Source organism: Puma concolor, chromosome E3, assembly GCF_028749965.1.
Source record: "Puma concolor isolate L17-30 chromosome E3, mPumCon1.1.hap2, whole genome shotgun sequence".
NCBI lineage: Eukaryota > Metazoa > Chordata > Mammalia > Carnivora > Felidae > Puma > Puma concolor.
In genome coordinates this window covers 33,551,088-33,574,962 of record NC_141682.1, presented here as the reverse complement: position 1 = coordinate 33,574,962, position 23,875 = coordinate 33,551,088, and the positions used below count along the sequence as shown (strand labels likewise).

Below are 23,875 nucleotides of genomic sequence, written 5' to 3'. Positions count from 1 at the left end.
GGAAAGAGAGTTTTTCATGGTCTCTTGAAGCTTAAGGCTAGAGAAGAGTTAGAGGAATTTTGGTGAACATCAAAATCTGAATTTAATCCAGTAGCTTCCTTTCCGTGGTAACCTGGGAAGCCATTAGGAAACACATGTATTTGTGTGAAATTTTATTTGTCCCTGAATTCTGTTCCCTATTCCCACGTAAAACCACACACAGGTTTTGTGTTTATCGCTGTTGACCGTGAGGAAATAGGATATTCTGCTTTCCTCTCTGGATGTGTATTATGCATGAAAGAACATCTTGTGAGGTTCTAAAAGTGGAGGGGAAAGAATTTCCCGTGATTTCATCACCCAAGACACTTTTCGCGTCTCCTCCCTGCCCTTGTTTGCAAGCGTGTCTTCTCATGGAGGCAGGAAGGGTGCCTCGTGGCCTCGCTTCCAGGCCCCTCCCTGCCCTTTCTCCGTCCTGCAGCAGAATCAGGAAGCTCTCCTTGTTGTGACGCGGTCGTTGCAAGTCGAATCTCTTACCGGGGCCTGAAAGTTTATCTGGTGACTTCTGCCATGACTTAGGCATCTTTCCGCTGGTTCGATATCCTGGTTGCTTCCGGGATCACATTATTTTCAGCTAAACTGTCATGAGCAGCTTCACGAATACAGTGTTTTCTTTCTCCTGGCTTATTTCTTTAGGATAAGTTCCCAGAAGTGGAGTTTCCGCTTCAAAGGGTATGAACGTTTTTTGCGTGACACTGTACATCCCGGTAAGGCTCTTTCCCAACGGGCTGTGCCCACTTTACACTGCTTCGGCGTCCCATTAAGAATGACTGACTCTTCGTGGCCACTTCCACAGCCTGGTGGGCTTCTAACCTGGGCGACTGCCCCCTAAACTCCGCGGCTTGCAGGTGTGGCAGGGGCAGTGGCGAGAGGGCTGGACCTGAGCGCTGTATACGGGGCGGCCCCAGGGCTCGGGGGCTGCGCCTCTGCGGTGGCCCCTGAGATTGGGGCCGGTGGGTACCCCCCATTCCCAGAACTCGCATCTGGGCTCGGGGGATTCGTGTGACTCACCTAGGTCCGTCTGAGCCCGAAGCCGTCCTGCCCCACTTGGCGAACTCGTTCCCCACAACCCCCTCGCAGAACTCGCTCTTGGGGGCACTGGAGCACGCAGGACGCGTCTCTTCTTGGTACTTGAGCGTGCTCAGCTGTCACTCCTGTCCAAAACGAATGTGTTCTTCCAGTGTCCGTCTGCCTTCCTGGCATTCTGTGGAAGCTTCAGAAAGAGTAATGAGTCCTTTTTCCTTTTCGGTAAAACTTGACAAATTGCATGTTTATTTGGCAAAGTCCAGAGAAGCGCTCAATAAAAGCCTGGGTCCCAAGCCTTAAATCTTTTGAAGGCAAAGGCGTATGGTTGGAAGAATACAGACTTTGGAGTCTGGTTATTAGCCGAGTCACTGTGGGCAGGCTGCCTCACGTCCCCGGGCTTTGCTTTCCTGTCTGTAAAATGGGAACCACGCAGAGTTGTTAAAAGGCTTCAGTGAGATGTCGCGGTCTTGCCTCGCTAGTACCTGGCAGGACTCCGGTGAGTAGAGGGGGTGTTATTGTTTAGGGGGCTGTGGGATGAATTTGAGGGCCTTGATCCTGGTGTTTTACCTCTCTTTTGTGGATTCTTGGACTTGTGTGGCTAGTCAACGTGCCTGGTGGACCCTGTAGGACCCCCAAGGGACCCCCATCTTTAGTCCAAATGGAGCACCTGGCCCTGTGGGGTCCGTCCTCCCTCGTGGGCATGGGCTTTTCACACCCTCTTCCTTCTCTTAACTGGGGCAAGAACCAGGAAAAGTATTTTCGGGGCGTTTATTTTATGTTCTGTATTCTTCATATTTTTATTATTCTATTATTATTGTTATTATTATTATTATTATCATTTGGTATTTCTGGAAATACCTGCCATTTGTTGCTTGCAGAGCAAAAGCAGATGTGTTACCAGAAAGGTCTCTCCTAGGAGCCAAGTTCTGAACTTTTATATTGGAAGGTTTTGGTTCTCAGAGTGATGGTCTGTAGAAAGCCGCACACATTTCTGTTCTCAACCCCCAGCGAGGAGGGTCCTGCTTGATTTCTTTGCCCTCAGAACCCCGGGAGGAATGGGTTTTTGAGACAGAAATGAAGCATTCATTCAGCTTCGACCTGACCGATGGGCCTTTTTTGGTCACATCCGAGGCCCGTGACTCATTATTTGAGAGTTCAGATGGCCGTATAGTTCAAATGACCACCCACATCTTGGGCTTTCTGCGCTCAGGCTGGCACAGGCGTGTGAATTTCTTCATGTGCTTGGTTAAGTGCCACAAGCATCAGACATTCCCGGTTCCAACCCCAGCTCAGGCATCATCAGCCCTGTGAACTTGGTTCAGTCTGCCTCTCCCCGTTCCGTCTCTTCCCGTGTCACGGCTTTGACACTGCACTGAGGTGCCCACGGTGCCTGGCACGCGGTGGCTGCCTCATAATTGCCGTTTCGATTTTAAGAAAACGAAGCCACGCTTCTTTCTCTTCAGATTGTTGCAGACGTCTTACGAAGACTGTACTTTAAAAAGCTGATAAGAACAATCAGACCGATACTGATGCAGCTGCCACTCTCACTGCGATATAAAAGCTTATCTCCCTCTAGTACTTTGGCGTGACCTCAGAATGCATCCAGGATGTAGGATTGTTCTTCTGGTTTTTTACGTTAGGAGATCAAGAAAGTGGCTCAGGTCTCTTGCCAGTTGCAGGCCACGGCCAGATGAGGCTTTCCACGTGCGGGTGGGTATCCTTGTGGCCTGGGTCATCGGGAGCCAGTGCAAGCCCCGTTCTTTGGAGGCAGAGGCAGGAATTTGCCTCCCCCCAGCCCCGCCCCCGCCTTGTTTCGGGAGGCACCTTGTCTTATGAAGGGCCGCCTCCCCGGTCAGTGGGCCAAGCCTGTAGCCTCAGAACTGTAAACAAGAAGACCAAAAGTGGGCTGGCGCTCATCGCCGTGTGGCTCGCCAGTGGCGACAGTGGTTTGTCCCCGTGCCCTCCCTCGTGCTCAGCTAGCGAGTGGCCGCAGTGAAGGATGGCTGCCCCTTTACTAGCACATGCTAGCCACGCCCCCGCCCCCCGCCTTATCTCAGAGCCTCCTAGCATCCCTGTGAGGCGGGGGCCACCACCCCCATTTCACAGATGTGGACATTGGAGCTCACGGGGGTCGGGGGCCTTGCCCAGCAAGTCCAGCGCAGACCTCGTGTGTCTGACTGCAGAGCGGTTTCCCTCAGGCCTCAGGCCCGTCAGCTACGCTTCAGGGGGAAGAGGTGGGAAGGCGGCCTGTGCGAGGGGCTGCCCCTCGGCTTTCTGGTCTCACTGGTGGGCCACTCAGCTCCAGTCAGGGACCCGAGGGTAGCTTGCGTGCTACCAGCACAAGCCGGGCCCGCGGTGAAGGCTGCTTTCTGCACAAACATCTCTGGTTCCGGGGCCCGGGATTCTGCTTTCTTCCCGGTCTCTGGGAAGCGTGGATGGCCATGCTGGATCCCTCCCGGATGCCTCTTTCGCGGGCCAGGGATCCCCATGCTCGCGGAACTGCCTCTGTTCCCAGAGAGCTGGCTGGGTCGGTGTGAGGGGCCCTTGGGGCACCGATGTCCCCGCACACCCGTCCCGTCCACAGTGTAGCCCCTGTGCAAGGCCAAGGGGCTGAAGCTTTGCTGTGCATGGGCTCGCCCAGGAGGGGCAGGGGTGGGCTTTTAATCGAGTCGGGCCGCCCTGAACCCTGCAGGGTTCACCCTCTGTCCTCTCTGCCCCCACGTTCAGTAGGTGGGACGCGGAACGCTGTCACTTGGGATTTGTGTTTCCAGATTCTGTGCTGGTTTAGTGGGAAGAGGCCAGGTTCCAGCCCTCCCTACATGCGTGCCCTGGGGCAGGGAACTTCACCTCCTTGGGTCTCAGTGCCTTGTCTGCAAAGCGGGCCACCTGCTGAGGACGCGGGGGTGTGGGGTGGAGGTGGGGGGGGTGGTCAGAAGGTCACGTGACACTAGGGGAGAGGTGCTGGCAAATGACAGGTGCTCGGTTGAGGTGAAGTGCCCTCACTTGTGGATAAGTGGGAACAGGCTGCACCTGTTGATTTTCTTTCTTTTTCTTGTTCTTTTTCTTCTTCTTCTTTTTTTTTTGTCTTGCTTTGCAAACACCAGAGCCCTGGGACTGGGACTGGGAGAGGTGGACTTCGTTTTGTTTGTTGAAATCAAGAGCCACTGTGTGATTTCTCCACATGGAGCACGTCACCTAACTAACTACAGGTTCATTCTTTGCTGCTCCCCAACTGTTTGTGCAGGCCATCCGGGTGTTCTTCATGCTCCGTTCCCTGTCACTGCAGCTGCGAGGGGAGCCCGAGACCCAGTTGCCACTGACGCGGGAGGAGGACCTGATCAAAACCGATGACGTCCTAGATCTGAGTGAGTCACGGCGTGGGGGGGGGGGGGGGGGGCAGGGGGCAGTGTCCGCTCCGCCCTGCCAGCTCAGACGTAGCTGGGAGGGTCAATGTGCCACCAGCATTTGGGACTCTGGTTGATCCGTCACCAAGCACCAACAGAGCGTGCGTGTCCCACAAAACTCCAAGAAAGGGCCCTGCCTTCTGGGCGCCTGGAAGCCCGTCATGGGTTCTGCTCGCCGCAGCCCAGGTGGGGCTGTGCAGGTCGTCCGCCGAGGGGTCTGGGCGGGGTGATTGGGGTCTCCGGCTCCAGGATCCCTGCCCTCCATATGACCGTGGCACTGCCAGTTTGATTGGTTTTCTGTATGATGCCAATGATTAAAGATTCTGCTGCTAAAAAGGGGGGAGGGTGACTTTCAAAAGTGACTGTGGGTGACTTGATTAAAAGCGACAACGGGCATCAGCCTGGTTGCGTTCCGATAACCCTTCTCGTACGTGTAGGGCTCTCTCTTTCCTCCCGTTTGCTATAGGGCACGTGCACAGGGATGGGCAAGGTGGCATTGTGATATAGTAGGATTCTTCGGTTAGAAGAGACGGAACGCACGACTTAGGCCGGCTTCAGGAACAGAAAGGGGAGTTGGCTGACGTCACTGGGAAGTCCAGGAGTACATTGCCTTCAGGCATAGCTGCATCTAGGGACTTAAGCAGCGTCGTCAGGAAGCTGCTGCCCTTTGTCTCCGCTGGGCTTCCCTTTGTTCTGGCTTCATCCTCAGGAGGGCTCTCATCAGATGGTGACAAGGTGGCCATCTGCCGTTCCAAAATCTACTGAACTGGCTAAGCAGCCCTTCCAGAAATAGGGCTGCTCTTTCCTGTGACTTGATGGAGGTCCGCAGCAGGGCTCTCATTGGTCTGGCTTGGGTCCATTGACCATCCCTGAACCAATCTGTGGTCAGAGGAATGTGGTTCACTAATGGGCGAGGCCGGGGTCTCGTGGCTGGTCCTTGAGCTGGGAGGTGGGGCCCATTTCTTTTGAAAGAAAAGACTCAGACTCCACCTGAGAGTGAGGAGGGAGGTTGCCCTCAAAGAAAACTCAAAGACATGGAAGTTGAGCAGGCGGGACCCGCAGAGGGCCACCCTTTGTAGCATATGGTAAAGACAGGGTCCTGTTGTTTTAAGTCCGCTTTATTGAGATCAGTTTACGTCTGATAAAATTCACCAAGGTTTAGCGTACAGTTGAATGAGTTTTGACAGAAGCGTTCCGTTGTGTGACCCACGATCCTGTTGTAGACCCCTGAGGGTTGGCACTTGAGCCGAATACCCCTGCCCTGCCGTGTGTTCCCTTGAACCAACGATGGAAAACACCCCCCCCCCCCCCGCTTCTATTTCCTCACCTGTAAAATGGCGATGAACTTCCTTATATTATGGGCCTGTGTTGAGAACCGAGCAAAATACCGTATGAAATATTATACGACTGAGCATTGTGTCCAGGGTATAACTGTGCTCAGGAAGCTGCAGTCCTCTGTATTACCTGCTAATTAAATAAGGTGACGCATAGAAAGTGCAGAGCTTCCTGCGTGAATAGAGGATTCTCCGTAAGTGATTATGATGGGTTTTACCTGTTTGTCTTAACTTCTTCTTCTTGCCTTCTTCTTGTTCTCTTTTTGTCTTCTCTCTCTTAGAAGAAGGGAGCTGTGTCCTGTATGGGCCGCTCTCTGCTCATCTCCTTTGGCCCCTTCCTCCTTGAGAGATGGCCACAGGGATTTCTTTAAGGGTTTAAATTGATTAAGCTGACTGGAGAGAAGATAAACCAGTCTTTCTCTGATTGGATTCAGGGAAGGAGGGAGACAGCTTGCTTTCATGGGCAGCAAGAATGTTCGCATCCATGAAATGGAATTAAATTTTATGCTGGGAATTCACGTCGCTTCCTTCCCCCTCCACCTAGGAGTGGCCCGCTGAAAGAAAGGTTAAAAGTCTTTCACTTATCAATTTTAATTGACTAGATTGCTAGTTGAGATCACTTAACTGAACCTTTTTGGGTAGCTGGCCATTAAGAAAGTAATGGCTGTCTGTCTTTACCCAGCCCCATCACAAATTATGTCTTCACTAAAGGGCACCATCCAGAAAGTACTAGGAATTGTGGGTTTTATGAGCACGTGATACTAGAATAAGGTATGCACGTGTTATTGTTTGACTTTTCTTTCTTCTTTTTATTCTTCCTGGCGATTGTTCCTAAATGCTGGATCTCCCCTTCCATTGGGGAAAAGTCAGCACGCTCTGCACATCACAAAATGCCTTCTGTGTACATAAAATGTAGGCAACATCATAACCTAGACGAAGGCATTCATATTTGCCAAGCGATTGGAAACTGGGCATCCTCCTTGTGAGCGTAGTGATTTGAGGAGGCTGACTTCGGGGAGAAATGCTGGGGGCTGGTCAACTTTTCCCCGAAGGTGATGTGATACGGGCGGACCTGCGCAAAGGAATGCCGGCTCCAACCGACCCACAGATCGCAGGAGGAGATGACTTAACCTGTGTTTCCTGACCTTGTCACACGTTGATAAGAAACCACAGCCCCATCGCATATCTCCAGACCAGCTGTGAGCCTCTGGGTCGGGTGTGGCAGGTGAGCTCTGACAGGCTGGCTCCTGAACAGGAGCCTCGTGGAGGCCTTCACCCCTGCCCCTCCGGAAAGAAGCCAGCTGCCCGTGCTCGAGCCTGTTTTGGTTTTGTTTTTGCCGGAGAGGAGAGTGGCTTGGGGCAGAGGTCACAGACTGGCAGCGTGAAGGAAGGGAGGGCAGGCGGGCAGGAGGCAGGGAAGGGGGAGGGGAAGGGAAGGCTGGCTTGACTACATGAAACAGATCAGACTTTTAGAGAGAATGGCCCCGTGAATCACCACCTACCCCGCCTCCAGCTTCAAAGGTTATTACTCTCACGGCCCCTACCATTTCTCTTTTTATATACCTGCACCCCGCGTATCGAAGCAAATGGAAGACGTCGCATCATCGCATCTGTACATACTTGTCTCTAGCAGACAAGGACGGGGGGCTGCTCTTACTAACTGAATTGGTTGCCACCCTTGCAGATGGTGAGCTTGCCCGGCCCCGCTGCGGCTCCAGATGGAGCCCGGGCAGGAGGGAGGGCTGGCGGCACCGTGCCCACTCCGACAAGCCATCGGGCTGGTGGCATCGCTCGGGGCCTTAGGGTTCCTGAGGCTCAGAGGCCTTGCCTCTAAAATGGTTCTAAAGACTTGCCGGGGAGCTGTTGAAAATCAGATGAGATCACGTTGGTGAAGCTCCCGGTGCCGTGCTGGGCCCACCGTAGGTGCTCGGTGAGGGGAGAGCTCGCCGTCGTCCCTGGTGCAGCTGCTGGAGAAGTGACGTAGGGCTCACGCTGCGGGGCTCTGCGGGGCGGGCATCTTCGGCTTTGACAACGATTTGGAGGAGCGTATCCTGACACGTTTAAACCAGTTCATCACTTGTATGATGGCCCCATTTTGGGGGTAAGAAAGGCCGCACTGGCTGCCTGCGTCCAGGTGAAGGGAGCTGCACCAGGCAGGGCACTCCTGCGTGCTCCCTGATGGGCCTCCTGACCGACGGGCCCCTGGAGTGCCCTGAGGACGGCAGGCTGTGACCAGAAGTGGCACCAGGGCCTTCTAAAAGGAGTCTTGCCTGTTTCTAGAAAATATGGCCAATCACGGTAGGGAGAAATTCCCCCCTTGTCCATATATCCTAAGTAGATACCAGGCGTCCTCGTGAAACTCCTGGATTCCTTCCCAGCCTTTTCCACGTGGCCACTTGACGTTTACATAGTGTGGCCGTAGCATGTGCGTCCCACACCTAATCTTGTCCCCTGATTTTCTAGACCCAGTCCGCAGATCCATCCATTCATTCCACGATGTGTTGGGTGCCTGCTGTATGCCAGGCACAGCGATGGGAGCTGGGATGTGATGGTGAGCTGAGGCCAGCTTGCTCTCTGCTCTGGTGGTGCTTCCAGTTTGGAGTGGGGGTGGGGGGGCCACCAACAGGTAAGGAAGTAAGTACACAATCACAGGTTGTCGGAGATGGTCTGTGGAGGCGGTTGGACCGGCTCTGTGCTCGAGAATAAGTAGGAGAAGAGACCTCCTAGGCTGGTTAGAGAGGCCTGTCTGGTCAGGCACCGTGAAGGAGGGACCAGAAGATTGTGGGAAAAGGCAAAACCGAGGCCTGCCAGTTAGAGGGGATGGCAGAGGTGAAGCCGGAAGGGGAGAGAGCGTGGCGTGTCCGGCAGCTGGTCTGGCCAGCAGGGGAGAGAGGGGTTGAGATGAACCAGAACTCAGGCCCAAGGCAGCAGGAACCCATCTGAGCATTTCCACAGGGACATCTGTCCTTAAAGTGTACTTCCAGGTCACTTGGTCCCAACAGAGCTCCAAGGGGCTGGAAAGGCCACGTGGGAGGTGGTTATGAACACGAGCTTGGGGACCAGGCTGTGTCTGGTGTGAAATCCCAGCTTTGCCCTTGTAACGAGCTAGCGTATGGCCTTCTACAAGCAAATTTCGTGTCTCAGTGCCTCAGTCTCCTCATCTGTGAAATGGGAGTCGGTGGGAGGAGTAAAGGAGTTAATGTGTGTGAAGTGCTTGGAGCAGTGCCTGGTGCGCTCGCCGGCCAGCCATTTGGAAGGCCCGGCGGGGTTCGGGGATCAACCAGCAGTGCGAAAAGGGGGATGGGAGCACGGACGGCATTTCGTGGCGATGCTGGAGATCCAGCTGGATTCTGGGCTCTGAGCTTGGCGACAGTGTGGGCAGCAAGGGGTGGGGGTGGGGGGACAGCGACAACATAAGCAGGGGACCGGCCCTGGAGGAGGAGACGAAGCCTAGTTGGGTGGTCGCAGAAGAGGTGCTGAGCAGCGGCCCGGCCGTGATGCCCAGGGCGAGGGTCGGGCGTTGGCGGACACTGTCCTCAGGAGAGGTTCCCCACAACCGTCACGAACTTCGCAGTTACCGTGTCGAGCAGTAGAACGTTGGCCGAGGCGTCTCCTGGGACCGTTGCATACCTGGTGGCATTTCTCCTTGTGCCGTGTCACCACACAGATGGCTGTTGCTCACAGGTGCCCACAGCAGTTAGAAACCTAGGTCACACAGTCTGTGCGAGGGGGTCCCAACCCTCCAAACACGGGTCTGCACACCAGCAGCTCTCTGTACTCTGGGTCTGCCTCCTCGCCCAGACTTGGACACACCTGTGTGGGGGCCTGAAAACAGGCCCGTGGAGGGTAGAGCAGTGGTTTCCTGTGGTTCCTAGACCTGGGGACTGCCCTGCCCAGTACTATGCCAAAACGATAAAACCCCAACAAACCCCTGGGGTTGGGATTGCCAACTTTTTATTTTACGAAGTCTTTTTTTTTTTTTTTAAGCATTTATGAACTACCATTTCATAAAAGAAAGGAATCCCAGATAAGTAGGAAGGGCGTCATTTCAGAACAAGGGACAGACTTTCCAAGAACTATGCCTACATGCTATGTTTTAATGGGGTCTATTCTTTTATTTACCTTTGAGAGACAGAAAGACAGAGTGCAAGTGGGGGAGGGGCAGAAAGAGAAGGAGACACAGAATCCGAGGCAGGCTCCAAGCTCTGAGGTGTCAGCACAGAGCCCAGCATGGGGCTTGAACCCACAAACCTTGAGATCGTGACCTGAGCCGAAGTCAGACGCTTAACCTACTGAGCTGCTCAGGTGCCCCAATGGGGTCTCTTCTTTAAGTAATTCAAGTGCAGGCCAATTACAAGAACAAAAGTGTCTCTGTCTTTTTTGAGCTCCGTCTTGTGGGGGAGGTAAGGACGGACCACCTGGGCACACAGAGGAAAGTCAGATGGCCACTGTGTTAAGGTGCCCAGGGGTTGCCTGGAAGTCACAGAGGTTTTTGAGGGAGCGACCACCCATCTGATGGCTGGGTATGCATGCAGGTGCCTGGCAGGAGCAAAGGCCCTGGGGTTGAGGGGGAGTTCAGGAAGATGAGAAGCAGCGGTGTGGCTGGAGGGCAGGGCAGGGTGGTGAGAGGACTTCGTTTGCCTGGGGCCCGGTGTGTGGGCCTTGCAGGTCGATCAGGGATTCAGGCTTTCTTCTAAGAACAGTGAGAAGTGTTTTTCACCTGGTGATACGATCGCATTTGTATCTCAGAAGGCCCTCTCTGGCCTCAGTGTGAGGGTGGGTTTACGGGGTGCGGGGCAGCGTTCCAGCCAGGAGTCCTGGAGAGAGGCCAGGCCCGTGAGACGGATCCTGCAGAAGCGTTGTCCGAAAGGTGGTGCCCACAGGCTTCTTACACAGCTCGGTTTGCCCCAGCAAGTGGTTCCTGAGCGCTCTTGCTTTCTGCTCTAGGGCCCAGGTACAGAGACTCTTGATTGCTAGGAGGCCCATCCTGTTTGATCCAGCCTGTGCTCTTGAACCTGACCCAGACCCGTCGTGCCTTCAGAGCTAATTATTAACTACAGGGATGTCATTTTGGTTGATCTCGTCTCCCGCTGCTGTGGGCCATCCTCCAGCGCTCCCGGCTGTTTCTAGGCCAGGACCTGCCTGTTTTGACAAGGGAGCTGAGGGTGTGGAGGAGGCCCTGGGTCCCAGAGCACTGCGGACTCGGGAGAGGACGGATCTGACATCTGGATCCCAGCTCTGCCTCTTCCTCTCTGTGTGACTGGAGACACATCGATCCACCTGTCTGAGCGTCGGTTCCTCATTTGTAAAATGAGAGGAACAGTGCCCGCCTTTGCAGGGAAATAGCTGTGCAGACAGGTTGCAAACATCCGGCCCTCAGGCCCACGGATGTAGTTGGGTGTCTGGCAGAATATGTGTAATTTTATGTTAGTTGCCAACATTTTATTTACTTACTTACTTATTTACTTATTTATTTTTATTAATTTTTTTATTATTTCTTACAACATCATATGCTCTGTTTTATTGCATCTCATGTTGGGTAGAAGACAACACCTACCTCAATACCAATAACACGTTGCCAACATTTTAAAATCGAGGTATCTTACTGCACAAACCCAGATACCTCTCACTTTGAATGTGAAACGGTCTGGTCCCTTGGGGCCGAAATGCCCGCAGGCAGCAGCGGGCCGCCTCTTTGCAGGGGCATCCTTCGCACCAGCTCGCGCTGTCTCCAGCCGCGGGCCTGCGCTGGACCCCAGCTGCCCACTCGGCACCTCCCGCCTGCCACCACAGCGGACTCGAGCTCCCGCACCGACCTGCCTCCTGCAGCCTGCCCGTCCCCCAGTTGGGGGCAGCTCCGTCCCGGTGCTCAGACCCCGGGCTCGTCCTTGATTCTTTCTCTCCAACCCGCCGTCCGGTCGGCCAGCACCCCTGTTCGGCCCCTCTGTCCAGCTGTATCCAGATCTGACCACCTCTCTCAGCTCCACCGCCGCGAGGGCCCTGCCATCTGTCACCTGCATTGTTGTAGTGGCCTCGTAACCAGTCATTTGCTTCTGCCTTGTCCCCTGCAGTTTATTCTCAGTGTAGCGTCCAGCGTCCTCTTCTTAAGCCAGGGGCGCCTGGGTCGTTCAGTCAGTTGGGCGTCCGCTCTTGACTTGGGCTCAGGTGGCGATCTCACAGTGTGTGGGTTCGAACCCCGCATCCGGTTCTGCGCTGACAGCACGGAGCCTGCTTGGGATTCTCTCTCTTTCCCTCTCTCTCTGCCCTTCCCCTGCTCATGTGCTCTTTTTCTCTCTCTCTCAAAATAAATAAATAAGCTTAAAAAAAAGCCAGGTCACGTCCTACCTTTATCACAGTGGCCTCCTTCCGACCCTGACTCTTCAGCGGCTGAGAGGCTGAGTATTACCTAGCGCCGTCTGGCTGGCTCTGCTCTTGCTTCTCTTCGGACACGCCGGGCACACTCCCACCTCAGGGCCTTTCCTCTGGCCGCGCCCCCCACCCGCAAACCACTCACGCCCCAGAACAAGTGCAGCTGTGGACACTTACACGGCCCACGGAAACCCGTGTGTGTCGACCGTGCTCCACATCCCACATGCGTGTTTGAGTTTGGACCAAGGCCCCCGCTCTCTGTTTTCCTTTCGTTTGTTGATGAATAGGAGAGCAAACGTCACGAGCGACCCTGCGGCATTTCCCATTTCCCCATTTCCTAGCATTCTGCGTGCTCATCCCAGTGCCCTGACAGGCGAGAGTTTGCAGGCCGCTTGGAAGTTCTGGCTGTATTCATCGCGTTGCTGAGATCCTCTTTTCCAGCAAGGGGATTTGTGAAGCTCCCCAAGCAAGTGATGTGGTTTGACCGTAAGTCCACGAAAATGTCAGCTCATTGATTTGCTTCTCTTGCAAGGCCAGTGATAGTCTTGCGGTCCCATCTGTCAGTTCTGGAAAACCCTCCGTGTTCTCTGGCTTTGTTGATGGCCTGGTCATTGTCCTGTGCCTCATCCTGCCAGAACTGATAAAATGATATCATTAATAAAGCATGTGAAACACAAATCCAGAGTGTGGGACATTCTAAAAGACAGCTGACTCGAACTCCTCAAAATCATGAATGCCATGGGAGACCAAAAGAAAAAAAAAAGAGGGGAGGGCGTCCATTCTATTATTGTTCTAAATTCTCGAAACGGAGGAGACCCCACTGTCCGTTTGGGTTCGGTCTGACTTAGACGGAGAGGAACAAATAGCTTGAAAGGACTTGTTTTTGAAAACTGAAATTGGGAAATTTGCACGTGGACTGTGATCGGGTCTTAGGATTGAGGTCCACATTACGTTTCTTAGGTGTGATAACGGCATCGTGATTCTGGGGGAGAGTGTCTTTGTTTTTAGGAGGCACAGGCTGAAGTGTTGAGGGCTAAGCTGAATGCTGCTTGCAACTCGGGAGTGATTCACAAAAATGTGAGTGTGTGGGTGGACCAGTGAGAGAGGAAGCAAACGCAGCTTATGTGAACAGTTAGTGAATCTAGGTGAAGGGCATGTGTGTGTTTGTTGTACTATTGTTTAAACCTTTCTGGACCTTTGAAATTTTTCAACACAGAAGCTTAAGAAAGTGGCAAGAGAGACATGGAGCCCTTGAAAATCATTTAATTAACGAGGAGTGGCATGCTTAGGGAAGGGGCCTTGACTTCAGGAAAAAAAGCTGAGTTGGAATCCCAGCTGTGCGCCCCGGGGCCAAGTAGTTAACCTCTCTGAACTGTTCTTCCTCTTTGTAAAGTGGGGATGATAAACTGCGTCAGGGCTGCTCTGCAGATTCAAAGAGAGAATCCCTCAGGAATACGAAAACCGTCCTTCGCATTCGTCAGCTGGACAGCACACGGGGTGTGGAACGACTTTTCTTTTGAGAATGTTCTCTGTGGGAGTGCTGACATACCAGAGCCTCATGACTGCTTCTGTCCATGGGATACATTGAAAAGCAGAGGTGGTCACACAGGCGCGTTGATTAGACGATGGTTTCTTGGAAGGATGACTTTTAGGAAAGTGGGTGCTGGCTGATTTGGCAAAGAACTGAAACGTGCAGGGGAGGCCTGATTCAGACTCAGATGGCTCCTTGGGGGCAAGTCAGTGCAAGCGTTGGTGCCTGGAGCTCAGGAGAACTGGCTTGTTCGGCAGCAACGCTGAAGCGGACTGATGTGGAATCAGAGGCACGTGTGGATGTGGCCTTCGAAGTCCCATCCGGAGCTGAGTGTGGTCTGTGGCTCTTCAGCCTGCACCCCCACTGCTCTGTGTCTCTGAAAGGTCTATAGTGCGGCAGAGCGCCCCAGTGGGCACCCCACCTGGGCGTCACCTGACCTGCGGACTGGGACCACTCTCGACCCAGCTCCAACCCCACCCCACGGTCCCAGGGTCACCAGCCCCCTTGCCTATGCCCTGACTGAAGTTTCTCTGTCCCTAGTGCCTCGTGCTGGGCCTGGCACACAGTAGGCGCTCTGAGAAGGCTTGCGGGTTTGAACTGATCAGAGCCTTAGCAGTGGCTTTAATTATTCGTAAATGCTTAAGGCACATTCATTAACACGAACGTGGCATTTCTGAATGTTGTCTTGAGCAATTTGAGGCAGTTGGATTGCAAGTTAAGAACCCTGCATTTGAACCGTCTTGACCATGCGTTTGAATAGCCAGGGCCCCAGTGCAGACTGCCCTCCCCACCCCCCCACCCCCCACAGGAGAAATATACCAAGAATCTTAAACTGACCTTGGAGGTTTCTAAAAATGCATATTGTGTTAATGTCAATAGTTGTGCCAGCCTACGTCATGTTACCTAAGAAGTAAAACACTGTGTTTCCGCCGACCCCCTTGCCCCTCTTTGATACTAGAACCCCGAACTCGATTGCCCAGAAAAAAGCGTGCTTGATTTAACCCACCAATTCTCTCAGGGAACAGAAAACGTGGGATTAACAGCATTTCCCACCCCCTCTATGAATCAGGCTGCTTCTCCGTGTGCTTGATGAATAATGTTGCTGGCCCCTTTTCAGAAATGAAGTAGAAATATGGAGCAGTGAAATTTGTATCTTATAAAGTGGCTGGAAATGTGGTTATAATACAGCTGTCAGTTTTGTTCAAGTGGAAAATTTTAAAGTAAACCCAATTGCAGCATTATTTGGTTCTCTTAAAGCAGGGTGATGTAGCCGTTTCCTGTGTATTGATTATTTGATTGGTACCTGTCTGCTGGACTAATTTTTTTTCTTCTCAGTAGCGCTCATTGATGTGGTTTAATGTATATTCCTGTAATCTTTCCCTGTTTTATAAACTTACAATGATAATTGAGCTACATTAGAGAGCCATGTCCTGCTGAAATCACAAGGTCACCTAATGACGGTGCCCTCTGTTGTCGGTTGTGCAGTCAGTAGTCCCCAGGATTGTTCTTCGGAAAAAGACAGAACTTGCAATTTTTTTCCCCCTCTAGGAAGCAGAATTTCTAAATTCCACTCTCTGCATTGGGGAAATGAGGCGTTCTGAGTAAAAGAGACTGGTTTTGAGCTTTTTCCTTCCTTGCCTTTGAGAATCGTCATTTCTGCTGAAGACACTCCACGATGCAAGTGTTTTTTCCCCACATCCCAGTCCTTCCTGTGTATTTGCAAACGGGGCCACGGTTTTGTTCCTCGGATCAGAGGGGACCTGCTGGCCTAGATTTGCTCAAGGAGCGCTGTCTTCTGAGGCACGGCTCGGCCATTGGGAAGTGGACGGATTTCGGACACGGCTCTCTTCCAGGGCGGCCCCGGCATTCTCAGGCTCTGTGACCCAGGCGTGTCCCCCTAACCTTGGATCTCTCTGTCTGTACCTCACGGGGCCGTCGGGAGGGAGGGGTGCTGCCTGCTGAGCAAGTGTCTGGTGCGACCTGATAGGGCCCGGCCAGCAAAGGCCAGCAGAGAAGCTACTCCGACTCGACAGTCTTCCCCAGTCAATAAATGGGAATTCCATCTGCGTAGTCACTCAGGCCAGAAGCCTTGGAGTATCCTGTCTTCTCTCTTTTTCTCACCCCTGCGACCACGCCCTCTGCCAGTCCTGCCAGTTCAGGCATCAGGTAGACCCACAATCTGGCCCCTGCTCACCACGTTCCAGGCCTGCCCCCTGGTCCAGGCCCTGGACGCTGTCCTCTGTCTGGTTTGCCGGCTTCCTCCCCTGCCCTTCTCCACCAACAAGAGCCCAGGGCATCCTTTCAGAGTGGCCGTCGGAACCCTCCAGAGCCCCCCTCCAGAGCCCTGCCCGTGGCCTACAGGTGCACCTCTGCCCCGTGCCCCCGTCTCTCGCCCCTCCACTACTCCTGTCACGGAGACGCGGGAGAGCCCCCCACCCAGACCGCGGGCATGAGGGTGGCTGATGAGCCCCGACGCCGCCTCACTCGAGCCAGCCTCCTTGATGACATCTGGCTGGCTGGCGGGGGCAGCGAGCCGCCACGGGAAACGGGAATTCGTGGGGTGCGTGGGGTTGAGGGTTAACGTTGAGTTTCAAGACATCCCTCACTCCAGCCCACTCGATGTGACTGTCTGGGGCTCTGCCCACACAGGGCTCCTCACCCCGAAGCTGTTGCTTTCCCTGCCACAACACGTCCCCTCCCCCCACCCACGGCCCCACCCGGCCACCAGGGACAACACTGGACTCCCCAGGCCTCAGATGGGGAGGATTGGCTTCTGGCTGTGCTAGCTGATCAACCACAGAACACCCAAAACAAATCTCTGGGGAGGCTGAAGCAGTGACATACAGCGTGACCTTTATTGAAGGTCCCCCGCAGGAACGGGACATCAGCCTTGGGCCTGTCCTCTCCCCTAGCCCAGGATCCTGGTGCCACTTTCCCAGCACCGGTCCTGCTATCTAGCCCTGTCTGCTTTTAGCCGGTCCTCACCCTCCAGTTCGCCCCAGTCCCCACTGGGAAGTGCAGGAAGCAGGGAAAGGGGACCAGCACCTTCTTTCTGCTCCCTCGTAGGAGGGAGTTGTGTTTCATTCAGATTGGTGTTATCACCTAAGTTCCTAAGGAGAGGTCAAAGTCAAGGCATAGGAAGCACCTGCATAACGTGGAGTGGCCACCAGCCCTGACTTCAGAGGCGGCTGTGACGGGGATTGCCCTGCTTCCCGGTGACCAGTGGGTTGTGGGGCAACGTCGGTGGTCTGGACTGATGGTTTCCAGATGAATGTCGAATGGTGTTTGCTCTGCTAGGGTATTAGTAACAATGATGTTCAGACATTCAAAAGTTTAAATTGGCATTTCTGCTTTGAGCTGCCTGAAAATAGAAGTGAAAATTGGTTTGCTCCGCTGCCCTTAAGTGCATCAGAGGAACTGCTTTCGGGCACTTGCCCCTGACTCCCTAGGCCAGGGCAGAGCCCTAGCCCTGGGTGGCTGGTAGGAGGGCTGGTGGTTTCTGGCCTGGGGCTCTCTTCCAAAAGAGGGTGACGGTGGAGATCCTCTGCCCGAGTTGTGCCTTAAAATCAATTTAGGAGCTTCAAAAGCTATCTATGCCCAGGCCCCACTCCAGAAAGTTCTGATTCGCTTGTTCCGGGGATCGGGACCTCACATCCCTATTTTTAGATGCTCCCTAGAGGATTCCATCATGCAGTCAGTGTTGAGAACCACCGGGCCAGCCTGAACGAGAAATGTTCTGGAAGTTAACACTGGGTCTCTACTTTGCCGCTCCAGTTCCCTCTTGGAGCTCTCTCCTTGCGAAGCCCCCTCATCAACCGGATGTTGCGGGGACGCTGGCTTTGGCGGCCTGATGCGGCGGTCACGCCTCTCTCTAGGTTCTGAGGTCTGCTTCTAAGGCAGAAACCTTGTCCTGTCCCAGCCAGCCTTACAAACCCCTTGGGAAGGTGGCATGTAGAAGGACGTCTCTCCATGGGTCCGACACAGCTGGTCGTGATGCCGGGGCTGAGACCGTGGCTGTCCTCCAGCAGCAGAGGAAGAGGAAGTCGGCTGTGCTGCATGAGGGGGTGTCTCTCTCCGGGAGAAGTCCCTCGGGCCCTGTGGGGGGCGCTCAGGGGAGAAGCAGGAGGAGCCGGGCCCACGAGGGAGGCAGAGTCCCGTCTGCCCCGCGGACCCACGGGGCACGTGCTCCTTCGGTGGGTCGCGGCCAGAACCGCGGTATTTGAGCTGCTCCATCGCTCTCCCGTCCCTTCCTGGATGCACACGGCTGGGTTTGTGTAAGCTAACCGCGCATGCGGTGTGCCTCTGCCTCCGTTGAACAGCGATTCACACCCGGGGCCCTTGTTCCAGAGAGGGAGGGGCCGGGGGGCCGGGGGGCCGGGCTGGAGCTCCCGGCCCGGCCCTGCAGCCTCCGGCTACACGTGTGCTCAGGCAGCCCCCAACCCGAGCCGTGCTGGTCCTCGTTTACGATGGATGCGGGCCGCACCGGAGCCACCCGTGGGAGCCGAGCGTCCCTGCGGCACTGCAACGCCGGCCCGTCCCTGACTCTCCGGTCGTCCTGAACCAGCGCCAGTCCTGGAAAGGGCCTGCTCTGTTTCACGCAGAGTCGTAAAGATGTCTCGGGAGCAGACAGTCAGACCAGGAGGCTGAGAAGTCACTGGAGCCGAGCCTGCCTTTCCCAGGTCTCCCGAGTGTTTGTAAGTCATTTGCTTATGATTAAGAGCTACAAGTTCTCATCCTGTCGTCTTCCCTTCCTTCCTCCCTGGGTCTGCTCGGGGCCACTATTTTTTATAGAAGGTTCAAGGTGAGATCGACCTTTCCTCTCATTGCCAAGTCGCGCAGAAAAGCCCCGTGCAGCTTCCTGGTTTTCGGTTTGGCATGTCCAGATTATCTTTGGCATCCACTGCTTTCATCATCGGTACCCAGGCCTTCCAGTTTGACAATCTGCTTTGCATTTTTCTAAGTGCATTCGGGGTTTTCCAGAGCCGTGCAGAGCCAGGAAACACGCATGTTATTTAAATGATTCCAGTTAACCTGTACCCTCTAACTAGTCGTTCACAGAACCCGCCTCTCCAGTGATAGGTAGGCTGCACTCTCCAGGGCAGCAGAATTGGTGAAAGTCTACAGCTTTCTCTATTTCGCGCTGGGCCCCTCCACTCTCATGAAGCCCCAGTCCCAGACTCTCAGGAGGCTGCAGGTGGAAGTCCCAGACAGTGTCTAGGGAAGGTTCTAGGCTAGGTTTGTGCCGCCTCGTCGCCACTCCCAGAGGTCTCCCTTGGCCCCCCCCGGCCCCAGCCCCAGCCCCTTCCCTTCCTGTCCCCGCATCCTCTGCAGTGATGATAGCGACCATTCCTCGGTCCGTTTCTCAGGTCGGCCGCTACTGTGAGCATTCTGCATGGGTTCGCTCATTTAAACCCTCTCATCCCGCCAAGTAGGTCCTGTTATTTTCCCATCTTGCAGAGGAGGAAACCTAAGCACAGAGAGGTAGAACGAGCCGCCTGGAGACATGCCGCCAGGCAGCAGGGGCGCCAGGGCGCGCACGCAAGATTCAGACAGCAGAACTTGGACGCCTGACTCCAGGCTAGGGCTCCTCCGTTCATTCACGCACCCACTCACCCGTCCGCCCGCCGTTTACCGAGTGGGCACCGTGCTAGGTGGTACGACACAGAGAAGAAAACACAGCCCTCCCTTCAGGCAGCTCTTGGTGTCCCGGCAGGATTTCCATCAACAGGTGGATACAGGTGCTCTGGGGGAAACTTCGGAGCACAGAGGGGAGAACTGGGGTGGGGGGCCGTGGTGAATGGGGACAGCGATTGCTTCTGGGAGCCCCAGCTTCTGAGCCAGTTATTCTGAGGGTGTGTTCAGCAGGCCAATGAGCTTGGCAAGAACGTTCCAGGCAGGGGATGTTCTGGGTGAGGGCACAACAGTGCCCGTGATAGCCCGGCTCAGGACCCCATGTCTGGAACATCAGCTGGCCTAGTCGTTTCCTACTGTGGCTGTAGCCGATTTCTGCAAAGTTGGTGACTTCGCGTGGCACGCATTTATCGTCTTAGGCTTCTGTAGGTCAGAAGTCTGATGTGGGTCTCACTGGGCTAAAATCAACATGTCAGCAGACCTGCTTTCCTTTCTGGGAGCTCAGGGAAGAATTCATTCATTTCCTTGCCTTTTCCAGCTACCCGAGGCGCCTGCATTCTTTGTCTCATGGCCCTCTCCCGTCCCCAAAGCTAGTAATGGTGGGTTGAACCATTCTCCTGTCACATCACTCTGCCCTCCTCTTCCACTTTTAAAGACCCTTTCTGATTAGATGGGGCCCACCCAGATACTCACAGTGTAACCTCCCCATCTCAAGGTCCTTAATTTCATCACATCTGTGAAAATCCTCTTATAAGGGAGCACGTTCACAGGTTTCTGGAATCAGAGCATGGCACCTTCAGAGGCCATCATTCTAGGTACCACAGGTGGGATGCAGAAACTGGCAGCAGATGGGGACAGAGAGGTGGGCGGGAGCTCTGCGTGACACCCTGCAGGAAGGAACCCCCAAGAACCATAGCAGATGCACAGGGTAGGACATTTGCCCCCTGGATGTTCTTGGGTCCTGGGCCCTGCCCTCTGCCACATCCTTGGCAGGTCCTTCTGACCTTCCCGCCCCACGGAGGGCTGCGGCATGCCCATAGGGCCCTATTTTAGTGGTATAGGCTAAGACTCTTCTCTCTGTGTCTCCCCACTCCCAGCCACTATCCCCGGGATGTCCCTGATTTCTGCCCACTGACACTCCCCATGCTGCCTCCCCCAGTTCCGGGCACCCAGCCACTTCCTGCCTTTTCTGCCAGTTTTGTCTGTCCGTCCCCTGGTTCCTGCTGCTGGGGCTCTTCCCATGGTTGGTGGTCTCCCAGGCAACCCAGGCTCACTTCTCCCCACAACTCTCCTTTTGCCCTAAAAAGCTCAAATGTCAGACCTCCACCCCCCCCACACACACACAAGGCACCACTCCCTTGGGTCCTCAGGCCCCCGGGGCCCTTCCTTTTTGTTCTTGCACACCGGTAGTGCAGGCAGAGCTGAGGGTGGTGGTTCTCTCCAGCGAGTTTGGGCCAGAAGGAATTTTAATCAAAAGTCCCAGTTTGGCTTTGAGAGGGACCTTTCTCCAGGAAAGGATCAGATAGTTCCAGTCATTAAACGGTCTGTTGCAGAACGTTAGTCATGGACTCAAGTGGTTGGATTTGAAAATGAAATAAAATAAATGTGTTTTGTTTTGTTTCAAGACATGAGAACATTGTTGACCTTGGTGGAAAAACATTCTGGTTTAGGCCCTAAGTATACGTATGGGAACTGAGGTTCCGCAAATTCTGCAGATGCTTCCCTCGATTTTGATGGCTGTCGCTAAAACAGAAACCCACAGTAGCCTTGGATACGACCTGTGTGCGCGCACACACGTACGTGTGTACATGTCATGGGAAAGCGCAATCACTCGCTTTGTGGAAATCCAGACCCCCTCGCACACCGTCGTTCACCCCTTCGGGCCGGGACCGTGGGCTCACGGGTGGTACCACTTCCCCGTCCGGGCCACCCTTCCCCAAGACCCAGGTCCAGCCTTTCGCTTCTCTGCCTGCCGTGAAGAAAGTTTCTCTCGAAAATAAGTGACAGCTCTCATCCCCGCCCCGTACGTGGCGCTGGGTGACACCACGGACAAGTACTCGTTTGCGTGAGACCTTGGGGTTGACGGTGAGACTCGGCAAGGCTTAACTTGATGGGTTTGCTGGAGAGTCGGGAAGGACTCTGAATGTGATCAGCAGTCATCTGCTGAAGCCCTACCGTGTGCCCGACGGGACCCTGGGCACAGAGACGAGGGGCCCTGCCTCTTCTCGTGAAGCCAAAGGGACGCACCCCTCCTGAGGTCGCTCACTCACAGCGGGGTCCAGGGGAGCGGTTCCCTCCCACCCTGGACACCAAGATTTAAAACTTCCATGTTTGGCAAATCTCCATCCCTGTTTGGCTGTTAGGTCGTGTGTGGGAGTGAGACTGTGTGTAGCTTTGGAAACTGTGGGAGGTAGACCGTCAGCTGCACATCAAGGGTTTCTTTGCCCAGTTACAGAGACGGTGGGGGCTCCCTGTTGGTCGCAGCTCCTCCCCCGGCAAGTCTTCAGGTTTAACTCCTGGCCCCAGCCCCTTGCGATAGCAGCGACTTCCTGGAGAACCCAGTCAAAGGCTCTGAGAAGTCCTGCAGACTCAAAGTCAGCCTGGAGCGTGGGGGTGGCAGAAGCTGCCCTTCCCCGGCGGCTCACCGTCTGCCAAGTGCTGCCTGAGGATTTACGTGTAGAGGTGCCCCCGCCGGGAGAGTTCCCACCAGCACCTGACCCTGGCCCACTGCGCTCCGGCTCCCAGGCTCACACCCAGCAAGCCCCCCGCTCCCCGACCTCTGATCCGTCCTGACGTCGCCTGGCCAGTCCCCACCTGAAGCCTGGTTCTTCCGCGGCGCATGTAATGACACCTCCAGCTTCCCCCACGCCGGTTGTGGTGGAAGGTGGGGCTGTGAGCCTGGTATAAACACGGTGCCTCAGCCCTGAGCCCCAGCCGCCGGTCCTGCCTGGGGAGCTCGTCTGTCGGCAGGGAGGGCCGGGCAGGCCGTCGGAGGGGAACCTGCCATGGGGTGTGCCCTTCCGAGGGAGAAGGGACGGCTCTGATCGGCTTGTGTGTGCTTTTGCTCGGCCAGGGATGGAAACGGGCACCGGGCTTTTCACCCGGCCCAGGAGGCAGGCACACATAGCCCCCGTTGGCAGCCCCCTCCAAGCTCTGCGCTCCCTCACTGTCTCTCTGTGCGTCGGCAGGGTCGAGGCCTGAGACCCCCCAGGCCCTCGGGCCTGAGCGGTCTGATCCTCAGCCGCTCTCCAGCCACACTGCTCTCTCTGGAACCCAGCTGCCCTCCTCTGTTTCCAGTCCGCGGCTCTGCTCCCCTCTGCTTCTGACTGTCGCACGGGCCTGCCCCTCTGTCTGGGACGATCTCTTCAGCCACTGCAGTCCCTTTGCTTGGCCATCTCCCCGGCATCCTCTAGACCTCTGCACATAGCTCACCTCCCAGCAAAACCTCTTTGGGATCTCACTGTCTTCGTGGCGTTGGCCACCATTTGTGCTTTTCTGAGTTTGTGTGGTTATTTGATTGGCGTGGGTACCGAGGTGCCTGGGGGCGGAAACCCTCACTCTTCACAGTTGAACCTGCTGCTGACAGCACAGTGGGCACCCGGTGAAGATTTGCTGGAGAGGGAGGAATGGAGGTGGCGAAGTGGCTTAGGAGCAGGGCCCATAAATGAGGACACGGGCCTTGTTTTCACACCCCAGGCCGTGATTCCAAGGGCACGTGGGCATCCTTGTAAATGTGCCGTCCCACAAACACCTGACATCGTTCCTCACGCCGGCTTGGTGTCTCTTCTCACTGGGAAGTCGGAAGGAGCTCGAGGCTGGATTCAAGGGTCCAGCGTTAGTCTTTGGAACTTGCCGGCCTTTGTGAGTCACCCACATTGTGCGCAGAGGCGATCTGAAACTCTTAAAGATCCGTCGGTACATCAGAATACCTAGTAAATCACAGTGCATTCTACCTGATGTTCCTTCCAGTCACTTGAAATGCCCGCCCTTGTGCAGCCCCCCTGGGAGATGCTGCTGAGGAAGCAGCAGCCCGGGCAGGGATGGTGAGTCCCTCGAGGAAAATTAATACCGCGCCATCAATTCTGGAGGCCAAGAGGGCCCGCGGCCAGATGGCTGTGCGTCGGCTGGAATAACTCACAGTCGTGTGGGCCCTGGTTTGGGAGGCCTCTCCTGGCCCTGCGTATAAATCAGTTCTTCTGCGGAGAGAGCAGGCAGGTGCCTTTGTCAGGGGTGGGGGAAGGGAGCCAGCCCCAGAGCCCCTCTTCCCAGAGTCTGTCGTGGTCCAGGGGGGCCTGAAATGCACCTCTCCAGCACCCGTTATCAGCTGGGCCAAGCGCAGGGCTCCTCCGCGGACGGGGCTGTGAAGCCCTTGTCGCCGCTCCTGCTGGGACCATGGGCAGGGGCTTTTGTCCCGGCTGTCAGAGCGTAACAGGACAGACCCGCTTTCACAGTGCAAGCCTTAATTGGATGGTCAGAGGGCACATCTGTGGCTTATAAAAAACAAACGGCCTGACAATTTTAGTGAAGGAGAGAGAAAACTTGCC

General features: G+C 55.0%; 1 protein-coding gene across 10 annotated transcripts in view; it reads left to right on the top strand.

Moving 5' to 3' along the window:
• CLEC16A (C-type lectin domain containing 16A) overlaps positions 1-23,875 on the top strand; it is a 203,191-nt gene that overhangs the window by 95,881 nt on the left and 83,435 nt on the right. For all 10 annotated transcript variants that reach the window (XM_086691247.1, XM_086691249.1, XM_086691245.1 and 7 more), the window contains exon 18: positions 4,307-4,427. In XM_086691247.1, the coding sequence (XP_086547373.1) occupies positions 4,307-4,427 (121 nt within the window). The remainder of the gene's footprint in view (positions 1-4,306; positions 4,428-23,875) is intronic.